General features: G+C 47.7%; 3 protein-coding genes and 1 non-coding gene across 4 annotated transcripts; 2 read left to right on the plus strand and 2 right to left on the minus strand.

Moving 5' to 3' along the window:
* Window positions 1-3315: 3315 nt before the first annotated feature.
* Window positions 3316-4913, plus strand: AFUA_8G06070 (uncharacterized protein; the record flags this gene model as incomplete). The annotated part of the gene is made up of 3 exons (XM_742316.1): window positions 3316-3679; window positions 3711-3991; window positions 4608-4913. The coding sequence occupies 3 exons, from the start codon at window positions 3316-3318 to the stop codon at window positions 4911-4913; spliced, it is 951 nt and encodes a 316-aa protein (XP_747409.1).
* Window positions 4914-5198: 285 nt separating this feature from the next.
* Window positions 5199-5314, plus strand: AFUA_8G06075. The gene has a single exon (XR_013344539.1). It is a non-coding gene; the product is annotated as a ribosomal RNA (ribosomal RNA).
* A 2040-nt stretch (window positions 5315-7354) lies between these two features.
* On the minus strand, window positions 7355-8996 carry AFUA_8G06080 (NO-inducible flavohemoprotein). The gene has a single exon (XM_742317.2). The coding sequence runs from the start codon at window positions 8946-8948 to the stop codon at window positions 7647-7649; it is 1302 nt and encodes a 433-aa protein (XP_747410.1). The 5' UTR covers window positions 8949-8996; the 3' UTR covers window positions 7355-7646.
* A 2059-nt stretch (window positions 8997-11055) lies between these two features.
* On the minus strand, window positions 11056-12895 carry AFUA_8G06090 (putative amino acid permease; the record flags this gene model as incomplete). The annotated part of the gene is made up of 6 exons (XM_742318.1): window positions 11056-11194; window positions 11301-12081; window positions 12134-12503; window positions 12550-12560; window positions 12606-12685; window positions 12732-12895. 6 exons carry the CDS (start codon window positions 12893-12895, stop codon window positions 11056-11058), a joined length of 1545 nt encoding a protein of 514 aa, XP_747411.1.
* Between the last annotated feature and the right edge of the window lie 96 nt (window positions 12896-12991).

Here is a 12991-nt window from a genome sequence, read left to right on the forward strand (position 1 = left end):
TGTGTATAGGTAGTCAAATAACCAGCCTAGTTGAATAATATCCTAAGGAATACGTGCCGCCCTGGAGATCAGGCCTATTCCTCACTTGCCTAAATATTAGGTATGTGAGGTGTTTTAATGCTCATGTTCCGGAACAAGTATTCATATTCAAAGACTGCTTAAAAATTCAACATTGTTCAATGAGTGACAATAGTTGGGATGCTGCAGCACCACTACAAAACTTGATCAACTAGCTCTTCAACCACACTGTTTCCTTAGCAAATGCAACGATCTCCATGTGACAGAAGCAATCTAAGTAGCAATGCAGTTCAACTGGCCGCCCTGCCACTCGCATTCTGTGTAATCACAGTGAGTAACTTCTACAAGGTGAAAATGGTATGAACAAGATACTTACTGCCAGAGATAACCTTTGATTTGTCGCTAGGACCGCTATGGTACTTGCAACTAGAGCCCTTCTTGTGCTTGCAGTTATTGGGACAGTTGCAAGCGTAGTCTGCATGAGACATCAGTATTATGTCTTTGTACTACATGATGGGGGACTAACAAGGGGACGTAGCAATTTGGATAGCGGCTACATCGCGCGGAACCTCGACAGACGCTCCAATAACCTGGCTGGCAGCAATGAGCGCGATAGCAGAAAAGAGGGCGGTACTGAGATGCATCTTGGAGAGGCTTTCTGATGAACTTTCAAATAATGTTCAAGAGTGATGGATGAAGAGCTTGGAAATAATACTTAGAACCGAGGATTCTTTGGCCTTTTTATATGTTGTCTGCCTCATCTTTGACAGTAGGAGAGTGGTTATGCCGTAGGATAGATATGAACCAACGTTTATTCATCTTTTTTATTATCACTAAACACAGCAGAACTAGTAATCTAGTCCATGATCCTCCTCTATCCTAAAGCAGAGTAGAAGGAGAAAGAAGAAGGAGAAGGGGAAAAAAAGCCTCATCTGACCAACATCTTACAACCCTAGTTCGAGCTGTAGAGGAGCATCTACTAGTTCAGACTACAGTACGGTTTTCAGGCATATCTATTACATTCTCTGTAACGCATTCCAAGAATCACCAACACTTCTACACTCACTTTGACTCGCGCTCTGAAGCCATGGGGCCAGTATTATACCCCGAGACTGGTTGTGATTGGGGCAACGAGGCGCCTAGTTGGGATAGTGCTTGAGACTCTTCTGGGTTCTGCTTCCCAGTGTCGGATGTAACATGTAAGAGTCGGAAGATTATCTGTTATGCAACATGCTATTGTTTAGTTATCGCACCCTCGTGCAGACTATTGCGTTCCGGACTGTAGCAGTCTCCTTGGAGTGGGCCGCTAACTCGCAAGAGATGGTACTTTCTCAGCAACTTCCCTCTTTCCCGCCTCTCACGCTGTGATAAGGTGACTTGAAGCATTTTGGGGATGGGGCCGCGATATCTTATCTTGGGCTAAGAGACAAATGGTACTTCTCCGTAGTGCTTATTCGAAGCTTACACCCCTGCCAAGTTGTCAGGCAACAGTCAAAGGATTGAAAAATCAGAGAATAAGACAGTAGGCTGGTTCTACGGAGTCTAATACATAATTCAATCGTTTATAGAGAATATATCAGCATTATCTGCGCGCTGGTTGGTATGGGCAGCATATGTATGAATACTTTGATTGACAGGCGAGGTGTGGTTATCTTATCATCTAGAGCCTATAACATGGGACTCATAACCTAAGAAACTTTATACACAAAATTAAGCTTAAAACCCGTCACTCATGGTTCTTAAGGTACTTTCTCAGTGGCAGAGCTAATGAACTCCTATAGATATCTTCACATCAGTGACAACAGAGTGACACAATTGTATTTGTTGAAAGAATAATATCTCTAATATAGAATGCAACCATAAAATAGCTGAGTCACTGAGAGAAAGAAGAGGGAAATGAAAATGCCTCATCTAACTACCCATGCTATAACCCTGGTAAAAATCGTGGAGGAGTATGTAGTGAAGTACTCTGAGTAAAGCTGTAGAATGATTAATATTGCATACAATGCCCTCACTATACTATTTTTGGTAAGAAACATTGCTTCTCCTCCTGCCCTGACGTATGTCCTAGGACCCTGGGAATAGCATGTACCTCCTATCTAGTTTATTATTGGGCAAGAATTATCTAGACTAGTATAGTGCTCAACACTTCTCAAGGTTCCGCTTTTTGGCCCCAACGCACTAGGTAACATTGTGAGAGTTTGATGTCAATCATGCCGAACTATTACTTATTTTCAAAAGGCCAAACGCCGCTTACTGCTTTATTCCAAACATGAGAGACCATTACCCTCCACTGCCACCACCAACAATGGCAAAGATCTATTATTGGCTGATAGGTGGTAGCACACAGAATGGCAAGAATCTTCCCTGTATTATAATAGTTTCATTTGGTTGGTCTTAGGTACCCAAGGACAAGAGATAGTGTTTCTTATTCTGATTGAGAATACAAAGTCCCTTACTATACTTAACGAATATCTTGCGAACCGCATACATATTCTAAGGCTTTAATTTGCCAGCTAATATTAGGAATTATCTGGGAGCATTAACTAATCCTAACTCTCTTCTCTTCCCTTATATGCCGAGAAGAAGAGAAGACGGGCCGGGAGAAAAGAAGCTCACGAATCCCTGTTAATAACAGATGAAATGCATGAAAGCAGAAAGGGATCTGAGAAAAGAAATGTCAGGCCATTCTGATGCCTGAGTTGGCCTTTGCATCTTGGTATGTCTCTGATTAATCTAGTCATCATTCAACCCTATCCAGACAGGACTTATTTTGTCGGTTTGTTGGCTGTTGGTTTCTTACATGCTTTGGCATTCGACGCGCCTCATTTTCTGAGCCATGTCCGATTGACTCCTACCTATGAGGTTGAAAGGTGCCTGCCCAGGGTTCTCTAAACAGACTAATGCGTAGCTCTTATGTAGTTAGAGACGGCTGGCTCTGTATTGCATTGCGCCAGTGCACAAAGAATCATACTGTCATACCCCTCATCTGTACTTCCGGACCTTCCGCTCCAATGCCTTGACAGCTTGGACTTTGAGTAAATTAGCATGGGAATCAGATGTCTCCCAAAAAAGGTGATCTCTAGTCTCCGTGCCTGGGATTCATGCTCCGAGAGACTCAGTCATCTGCGCGAGTCCAGGCGTATCTTATGAGCAACATGGGTATAAATACTTTGACATCTTGGAGACGTGGTTGACTCTCCAGAGCTAGAAACAAACACTGAATTCACAAGCTCAATCTGAGAATCTTCTTATATAAACAAAGTCAAACCCAAACAAAAATCCTATCTGTCAATTATGCGTTCATTCCTACTTGCAGTGCTGGGCCTGATGGCCACATCATCACTCGCGGCTCCTGGGCAAGCCGCTCGGGAGGGCATCAGTGCTTTCGAGGCCATAGGCAACTTGAAATCAGGAGATCATGTATATGTCCATATCGCTGACGACGGAGTGGCACGAGCTTACGACGAGAACGAATCTGTTATCGACTATATCCCCTTGACCAACGACCAGCTTAAGCAGCTGCTCAGGAACCTCCCAGAACCATGGAAGAAGGAAGAGGATCATTTGCACGCTGTTTTCAATGGCGTTGATGGACGGGATGTTATGGATGAGAAACAGTTGCTTGACCCTCCTGCCGAGCTTCGAAACCCCATGCCTCGTGAGCCACTCCAGTCTAAGCGCGATCCCAGCCCTCTCCAACAGGCCGACTGGTATTGCAGAGGCCAACCCTGCACTAGAGACCCAGCTTGCCGATTTATGGGCTGCTCACATTGTGCGCGGCTGGATGCTATCGTTCCAGGGGGAACGGGTGTCTGCGTTTAGTGGAAGCATACTTTCTGTTGCCCTCGCAATTCGCCACCATTCTAAACGAATCTGGTGCTTCTTACAGATAATCAGAATGTGTACGCTGGATCTCTGGGGCGTGAAGGGTTCGGGGCATCTTGTTGTTGGGATCAGAATGAGGTTCGATGTGCAATGATTGTTCCAGGAGTTGACACACCTGAGAGCCTGAGGCAGACATTGTTTGCTCACTCTCAGTGAGTGTGCATTTCAACTAATCAGCTATTGTTTTCTAGTTGGTTTGCCTACCAATTCCATTTATTGTACTTGACCGAGTGTCATGACTGTGTAATTCACTGAAAAACGATGGACAGAATTGTATCAGAATGCTATGGATTTGCAGGTGATCATTCTAAACAAAAAGTAAGTTAGGTTTTGTGGCACGATGAGTGTTTTAAGACGTGGATGTCCAATGGAGCTGGTGGGGAGGTATAGTACAGACGTGTGAGACATTTGCCTGTGTGTACTCAGGGAACTACCTTGTCAACGAGTGGATTAAAGGCTCTCTTATTACCTCTGTTTAGGGAATGTGACCACTAGTCGTCTCATCACCATGTTAGTTCTAAGAATCAGTTCCCCTCAGACGAGCCACACCTCTCAGAGAAGTCTTCATCTTTCGACTACGCTCTCTAATTATAAAGCACAAACAAGAAATCCATCCTATCACACAAACAGACCACTTAAATCATGTCTTGCGTAGTAAGAATATTTCTCAGCTTGCATCCACGATGCTGACGCTGCTATAGAAAGACGAAGAGGCATCGAAGGCCATCCCATCCTTGAAACAGTCGCCATCGCTCAAAGGCCTCAACCACCTTGCTACCGACGGAGTGTACCGCAGTTTTAGCTCGAGTGGCCAGGTAGTAGATTATAAGCAATTAAGTCCAGCGGATATTACAAAGGTGCTGGAGTTCCATGAAAAATATATGGACTCAGAGATCTTTCAGAAGACTAAGAAGAAATTTGACGGTGTGGATGGCAGAAATGTGACCGATTTGGAGCAACTGCCTCATCCAGGACCGGAAAGTCGTCCAGTGAGATTTAGAGAGTGAGGATGGCACAATTCTGTTGACTTCTATCTGCCTGTCTCGCCCTTGTTTCTGTGTATTTTCCCACAACAGTGATTATGTCCTTCTACTGGTCCCCATCAATCTTAAAGGCCCCGCCAAGTACCTTGGTAGCCTGCCCAGAGCCCTTCCCCTTGGATATGTTCGAGGGTTTAGTGGATGTTTGCGGGACTAATAAATGATCTACCATCTGTTCAGGAGATGAAGCATCATCTCCCAGGCCTGGGAAAAGCTCAAACACAAGCTGGATCTCTTTCAGAACCAGCACATACGACCATAGGGTGTGGAAAACAGGGCTTCCCGTCCGCTCAGCCGTACTTAAGCCACACGCCGGCCGGTTAGTAGTTGGGTGGGTGACCACCAGCGAATCCCGGCTGTTGTATGTTTTTTTCTGTTTTATTCCAGCTTCAATCAAGCTGACTGGTCCTGTCATGGTGGTGAATTTGTATTTTTGGATGTGAAGATGCCTCCCTTGTGGAGGTTGTGGTTGTGGATGGGCTAGCACTTCGCCAAGTGTAACTCAAGAAGCTGAATCGTGTCTCCGCATCAGTCTCTTCGTTGGAGATGTCTTGCAATGGAGATACTACTGTTGAGAACAAAACATCTTGATGCAGACTGGCTGTGGATAGCCATAGAGCCTGGTCCATCTGAGCTAGTGTAATCATCGCTTCTACAACATTTCCTCCCCTTAGCCTCATCCTGATCTACATAGAACTCTGCGTGGAGAACATTGCAGATCTTTTCTTCTAGGTCAGAACAGGCTCCAGGATACTCCTGAGTATCTGGTCAATGATCGTAGCTAGACGGATTCGGAGCTCGGCAGATCGTCGAGGACATTCGCCACGATGAGCGGTCTACTGTCTGGCGCCGCATCGGCAATTCGCTTGAGAATACTAGCACATTTTTCGTCGCTAAAGTCATGAAGACAGTGGCGGATGTAGTAAACCGGAGCACCTAGCTTTCAGTCCGTGGAGCCTGCATCCACCCTTTAAATTCACTAGCCTTTCACAGGCTGCTTTTGGTGGAAGTCAACTGGCATCAGCTGGTTGCCACGTATTTCCTCTGGGTCCTTGATACAGACCTCGTCCAGGACTTCGGGCAAGTCCTGTAAAATATAGCGGTGTTTCAGAACACCAGGATCTTCATTGCAAATGGCAGCAGTAGCGTGAGCTTGACTGCCCCAATATCCACTAGCAAGATGCGTTCTTCATGGCACTCCCTCGACCTTTCAACGACCCAGGTAAAACCGTACGCATCCGTAACGGGCATGAAGTTCGCCAAAAGTTTCATACCTGTTAGGAAAACCCGTAATCTCTCGGGGTCCTTGGAGAATAAATCCCAAGCTGTTGTATCCAAATCTCCCATGCCAAAACAAAGCGGAGTATGATTGGTTGTTACTGGCTCTTTGCGGCCATATATGTCAAAATACTTCGTCAGGGTAGCGGAAGGAATGAGGCTATTGTCGACCCTGGCAAAAGTGAAGTTAGCTTTTGCATCGACTGGCACTCTTGTATGGAACCTTTGAAAGCTATTGTTTCCCAAATGATCATGAATAACCACCCATAGGGGCTATGTTTGAGGCCAATCCGTGAACGACCTGTGTGCACAACGCTCTCCTGGCAGACTTGATCCAGAACTCCAGTAGCAACCAACACCCAAGCTATGTGGTCTTAATTCAACATGAGCAAGACAACTATGAAAGTAGAGTATAGCGGAGAATCAAGGGAAAGGAACAGGGCTTCCCTGTTTGCCCGACTTACCAACAAGCAACAGATCAGCGTTCAGATGACCAGCAAGCTTTTCATAAGAGATGCTGCCCTCTGCGAGAATCGGGTCAAAGGCTCCCAGGTGCATGAAGAGACAGATCGCTAGATCTCGCCAAAGGTGATAGATTGGTCCAGCCACCTCTCTTCTGGTAGCGTGACTGTATCCACGACAGCTCTGGCGATAGAAGCGATCCATTGACAAAACTGGCGACTGCTGTGTTCGTACAAACTATGAGAAGTACATTCTTCGATTGCATCGGCCAATGGGCGCTAAGGGGTAGATAAACGGAGCTTGAGTCTCGAACGTATCTCCTGGACCGAAATAGTGGTGGATCGTTACGTCCAATTCCCTACTTACATTTGATTGATACTGTTTGTGAAGGTTGGTTTTCAGTAACCTTCAAGCCTCTGAGCATTTGCCCCTCCTCGGCATCTACTGATCTTTGCAGCTCTTGGCGAGTTGTCAAGTTTCAATCACTCCTTTCGAACTAACGTCCTGTCGTCAACATTGTAAAACCCGACGGTTCCGTTGTCGAAGCTGTATTATACGGAGAAAACAAACCCGGATCATGTTATAATCCAAGGTACGCTGGATTCGGAGCTGTGTTTTCAGCCTCCATTTGGGGCGGGAGCACCATTCATAGGATCACCCAGACTTGAGTGGAGTATCTACGGCAAAAAGGGTGAAATCAGAATATCGGGTCCCAACTTCTCTATTGAGGTCTCCGGTACAACTAGCTTTGAATTTCATGACTTCAATACCAATAGAGTGGAGAAAATCAAACTTCAGAAAGGGACTTTGCCGAACAGAGTCCGATGAATAGGAACATGGCTCGTATCTCCGAGGCAATTGCTGCCGGTGACAAAAGTATTCTTTGCGAATTTCAGAAGACTGTGGGAAGGCATGACATGGGCACCTGAATCTCTAAGACAAGAGCATGTTATATGTCGTTCAATCACGCGGAGCGCCAAAAACCTCCATGTGGATGCGGTCCGGAGCCACGCCCAGAGCTTCCAAGCTCTGGCTCTGGGCCTTCATGAAAGGCTGCGGCCCGCAGATGTAGTAGTCTGCATCCGGCAGAACAGCCTTGTCTTTGATCTGAGTCAAATCCACACGCCCCGTATAATCGTAGTCCACACCCTGGGTATCATCTTCGGTGGCATTTTCATAGAAGACGATGCGGCTAACGGTCGGATTTTCAGCCACGATCCGGTTCAGATCGGTTTTCATGGCGTGGACGCGACCATTTCGGGCTGCATGGATAAACACAACACGCCGAGATTGGCCTTGTTGGCTCACGATGCTTTTTAACATCGACATCATGGGCGTCAAGCCCACGCCGCCGCTGATTAGCACGGCTGGAGTGGTGGCGTTCAGATCGAGCACGAAGTCACCGAATGGCATGCTCACGTCCAGCTCCGCGCCAACAGGCAGTGACTCGTGGAGGACATTCGAGATCCGACCGGCTGGCCTCGAATCCCTCGCACTCTCTCGCTTGACTGAAATCCGGAAGTGTTCGCCGTTCGGAATGTCAGACAAACTATATTGGCGAGGTTGATAGGAGCCTAGCTCGGGAACATAGCATCGTACGCTCACAAACTGGCCGGGATGGTATTTGGGCAGAGCGCCCTTATTGACAGGGGTCAGATAGAAGGAAACGATTTCTTCGCTCTCGGCGGTCTTCTGAGAGACAAAGAACTTCCGCCATCCGTTCCAGCCCCCAGGTGTCTTGCGATTCTGTTTGTAGAGTTCATCCTCGAAGTTGATAAACATGTCGGCCAGCTCCTGGTAGGCCGCCGCCCACGCATTGAGTACTTGCTCGTTGGCGGCGGGTCCGAGGACATCCTTGATTGAGACGAGAAGATGCTGGCCGACAATCGGATAATGCTCAGGCAGAACACCCAAACTGGCATGTTTATGGCCAATGCGAGAAACCGCCGTACTCAAGGCCTCGGGCTGGTCGATGTTGGATGCGTACGCCCACACAGCATGCGCCAGGGCTGCCGGCTGCTCGCCAGTTGCCTGATGGGCGGTGTTGAAAATGTTTTTAAGCTCGGGATGCGCCTCAAGCAGCCGCTTGTAGAAGAGGGTGGTGATAGTGACCCCATGCTCCTGTAGTGCGGGAATTGTTGACTTGACGATCTCCTTTTGCTGTGTAGTGAGCCCCCTCCGCGGGAGGGACCGTAGGGTTACAGGGGCGCGTCGCGCGAGCGTTGAAAGCGCTCCTCGACGAAAGAAGACCTTCATGGACATGTTATTGACGCTGCAAACTCGATCGATTTGTGGGAGAGTGATTTGAGCTGGAAAAAATTCTCGTCACTCCGTAAACATCGGGCAAAAGGGTCTTACATCATCCCCGGTCATCCGCCCTTTCTTCCATAGCATCTCCGCGGAATTACCATATCTCGAAGGGATTAATGTTCTGAGTATGAGACAAATAACGATCCCTCTCCTAGGGTATTAGGTAAATCATTCTCTGCAGATGATCGTAAGGCCCTTATGGTCATTAAGATTGAAAATCCCCAGAATACTAGCAGACATATTACTTATTGATATACCTAGGAATCGCAAGTATCCTAAGGATACACTATTCTATCTAGGACTCCTTTCTTCTGTCGCACTCGGAGTCTTGCTCCTACGATCAGTAGGGCAAGGACAATGGTGTTGCTGAACTGGAAGATGATTCCCAAGCGCATCACGTCCCCCGCGGTGAGTTGGTCGTAGTTCTGAGCGCTTGATACCTTGATTCCTCCGACGGCCTGGATAGCAAGGAGATGATATCGCATGATGAACCGTCCAAAAGAATGTGAATGAATTAAGAAGAGGTGGGGGTAGTCTTCTCGATGTTTCTCTTGTCAGAACCTTCTTCTGAAGCCTTCCGTCAACCCACACTGACAAATTGCAGAGGAGGATATAGTCTGCGGCAGGCAAGACGACAGCGCTGATATTGAGATTGCTAATCTGGCTCATGATTGCCATCCAGCTGGCTGGCTTATAACTATTAGGAGTTGTGACATTGATTCAGAATTCATACGTACGTCGATATGAGCCTGAAATCGACCTCCCAAGCTGATGGCCTCTCCCATGGGATAAGTGTAAACATAGTTATCTAGTAGTGCTTCTAGATGTATACTACTATTAGAGTACTGAAGAACACAAGGCTAAATAATATGGCTGGCTTACTAGGCAAGTATACATCCACATCCACATCTTGATCCATGATGAGCCGCTTGTGAAATGAATTCTTTTTTTTTTCTTTTCTTTGCAATCTAGAAGGTACTGGGTGTTTATAGCTATAAAGATGGAAAATATAATGAGCAGTTAGCATTGGTGCCTGCTGTCAGTCAGTCTACTGAAGTATTTATGGACTTGATGCATTTCACCGCATTGATAAAAAGCAGATATCAGGTAACCCAAACGCTGATGTAGGGAGTAGTGAAAACCTCTCACTGTATAAGACTAGGGACTATTTTGATGCCCTTCTTGTGATGGCTGTGATAGCTTATCACTTATATAGATATTATGCAGCCCTCTTGAAACAAGGTGTCATCCTCAAGGTTATCTGTAATTTTTATAAAAAGCTGTATTATTAGAGGGACAGCTGCTGTCCATAACATTAATAGACGTACACAGACCTTGCAGGTAGATTATCCCATTAAGAGTAGCAAGCCAAACTTCGGTTAAATAGGAAAGTATACCCTCTAGAGCTCCATGGTTAACTGATGATTGAAGACTGTGTCTCGGAATTTGGTCTCCAGGACAACCAGCTTGGAGGCCGAAGTACTCGCCAGAGGAGTGGACTATGAAAGTTGCGCTCATTAGATGAGATGGTCAACATATGGGAGTGGATGAAGCAGCACGAAGCCCACATTGCACCGTTACTGCGAGATGCTGCAGCGGCAACAGCATGTAGAGATACGGCGTATGTCTTTGAGTGAATCGACAAACAGCGGGAGTTGCTTGATTACAGGTTGAGTCTGCTCTCGACTTTATGATGCAGTACTGTGGACATGCAAGTTCCTCAGAGCAAGGATGTATAACAGCATGTGTGAGTACTAGACGATGCATGAGCTTTGATAATCAAGAGTAATAGCAAACCAGGTCTGGACAAAATGCATTTCCCTCAATATTGCGATGAAACTCGACAAGACAATCCAAACTGGCCTTTATCAACACGGAGTACATCCTAGCCCTTGATACAGCCAATTGCAGCAAGCGTAGACTTCGTGATAAACAATGCTGTCGTACGTATGCTGATAGCAAGCTCAATTGGTGGACTGGTTCTCGCTACGAGCCCGTGCCGTCGAGGATCACCAACACTACAGCACATACTAAGCAGGGATCACAAGAACTAAGCTACCTACATATCAAGGCCAAGGGACGGAAACCGGACTCTTAGCAGGCTTGATTGATTAGTGGCTGATTTGGTTGGCAACATGTAAGCTTGAGTTTCTGCACTCCGTACTACTCTTCTCTGGACCAGTGGAGTGGTGGACAGACTGTAGGAGCAAAGTCATCTATACATAATAAACACAGTTGGATAACAGAAAGCGTGACAATCGAAACGAAGTTACATTACTAAAACACTAAACAAGCATCATCTACTCCGCTCGCACCTTAACCATTGGCCCCTGCCAGCGTGTCCGTCCTCGGACAATCCAGTCCCCAGTTGCAAAGACCAACGCAGCCAAAAACACCGGGGCCGCGTAATTCATATTCTGGGCCGTAACAGGGTAATTCGGCGGAAAGGGAAGAAATATAGCAATATACACTCCATACACAATCGCAAAGACATTAATGGGGACTCCCCAATGACCCAGACGGAACGAACCCCACCGGATCTCCTGCGGGGCACGCAGACGCTTGATGAGCAGGAAGATCACTGGAATCAGGTATGAGATGTACTGCCCCAGAGTGGTGAGGGACAGGAGCGCGTTAAACGCGGTGGTGGAGCCGATGTTGATCAGCGCCAGGAGGACGGTGATCATAGCGACGAGGAACAGCGCGCGCAGCGGGATCTTATAGCGGGGGGAGATGTACGCGAAGAAGCTGGAGAAGGGAAGGCCCTCGTCGCGGGCAAAGGCCCAGGTGAGTCGGGTGACTGAGGCGAGGCCGTTGAAGAGTGCGATGAAGCCGGGCAGGACGAGCGTCATCATGAGGACCGAGGCGGCGGCGTGGGATTTGGTCGCTGCGTAGAAGATCTCGAGGATTGGGTAGCCGGTGGGAGTCTCGAGGGCGTCGCTCAGGCTGCCCATTGTGTACATGAGTCCGATGGTGAATCCGAGGGCGACGCAGCCGTTGATCAGTACGCTGAAGACCATTGATCGGGGGACTGCTCGAGGGGCGTCTCGGACTTCCTCCGCCATGTGTACGACTCCGTCAAATCCTAACTGAATGTCAGCGCAAACACAGAGTGCTGTGGGAAGACAAATCTGTACCGCCCAGAGTGTAGACTGCAGTCAAAAGACCCACAGACCAGATGACCCCGTCATTCTTCCAGCCGCTCATGGAGTTCTCGAAATGTGTCCAGACGAATTCCGACGAATTGCGAGATCCCAAGACGACCAGCGTAATCAGGACGGCTGGGAAGAACAGAATATGGATGATACCGCCAATTACCTCAACCGGCGACAGAAGGCGACGGGCATAGATATTCACAGCCACAGGAATGAGAAGGACCGCCCAAACAATGAGAGTCGCGTGCCAGGGCTGGGGAACATACTCCGGGTGGTTTTGAATGACCAGAGCCTGGATCTGGGTGCCGATCAGGTAGGGGGAGGTGGCCACGTTTGCCCACCAGGAGAACATCTACCTTGTTAGTATCGTTTGACCTTTTGTGCGGACGCTTTCGTACCGTAATCCATCCTATACTTGGTCAGCCAGGCTCGTGTATTTCGCTATGAGACACACCTTGGATAAAGCTCAGAAACCGAGGCGCAAACGGTGCGAGATCATATGTCCAGTGGTACTGGGCTCCGGCCACAGGAGTACTACTAGATCAGCAGACAGTCATCTGTTATCCGACAGATGACTCACATTGATGCGAGTTCCGCCAGAGACAGGGCAATGCCCAGAGAACCCACAATCGCTAGGATGAGCCCATAAATGAGAACAACCGGCCCCCCGTTCTCCAAACCAGCAAACATACTCGCGCCGATAGCCTCCCAGGACGCTTGGAGGGTTGCTGCGAATGCCAACATGGGCAGGAAACTAAGATATCTCTGCTTGCGGTCAGATCACAGGCTAACCGGCTTCCTTCTGTGCATACCTCCAGGCGTGGTTTTGACTGGTATCCA

This window comes from Aspergillus fumigatus, chromosome 8 (genome assembly GCF_000002655.1).
Source record: "Aspergillus fumigatus Af293 chromosome 8, whole genome shotgun sequence".
NCBI classification, from domain to species: Eukaryota; Fungi; Ascomycota; class Eurotiomycetes; order Eurotiales; family Aspergillaceae; genus Aspergillus; species Aspergillus fumigatus.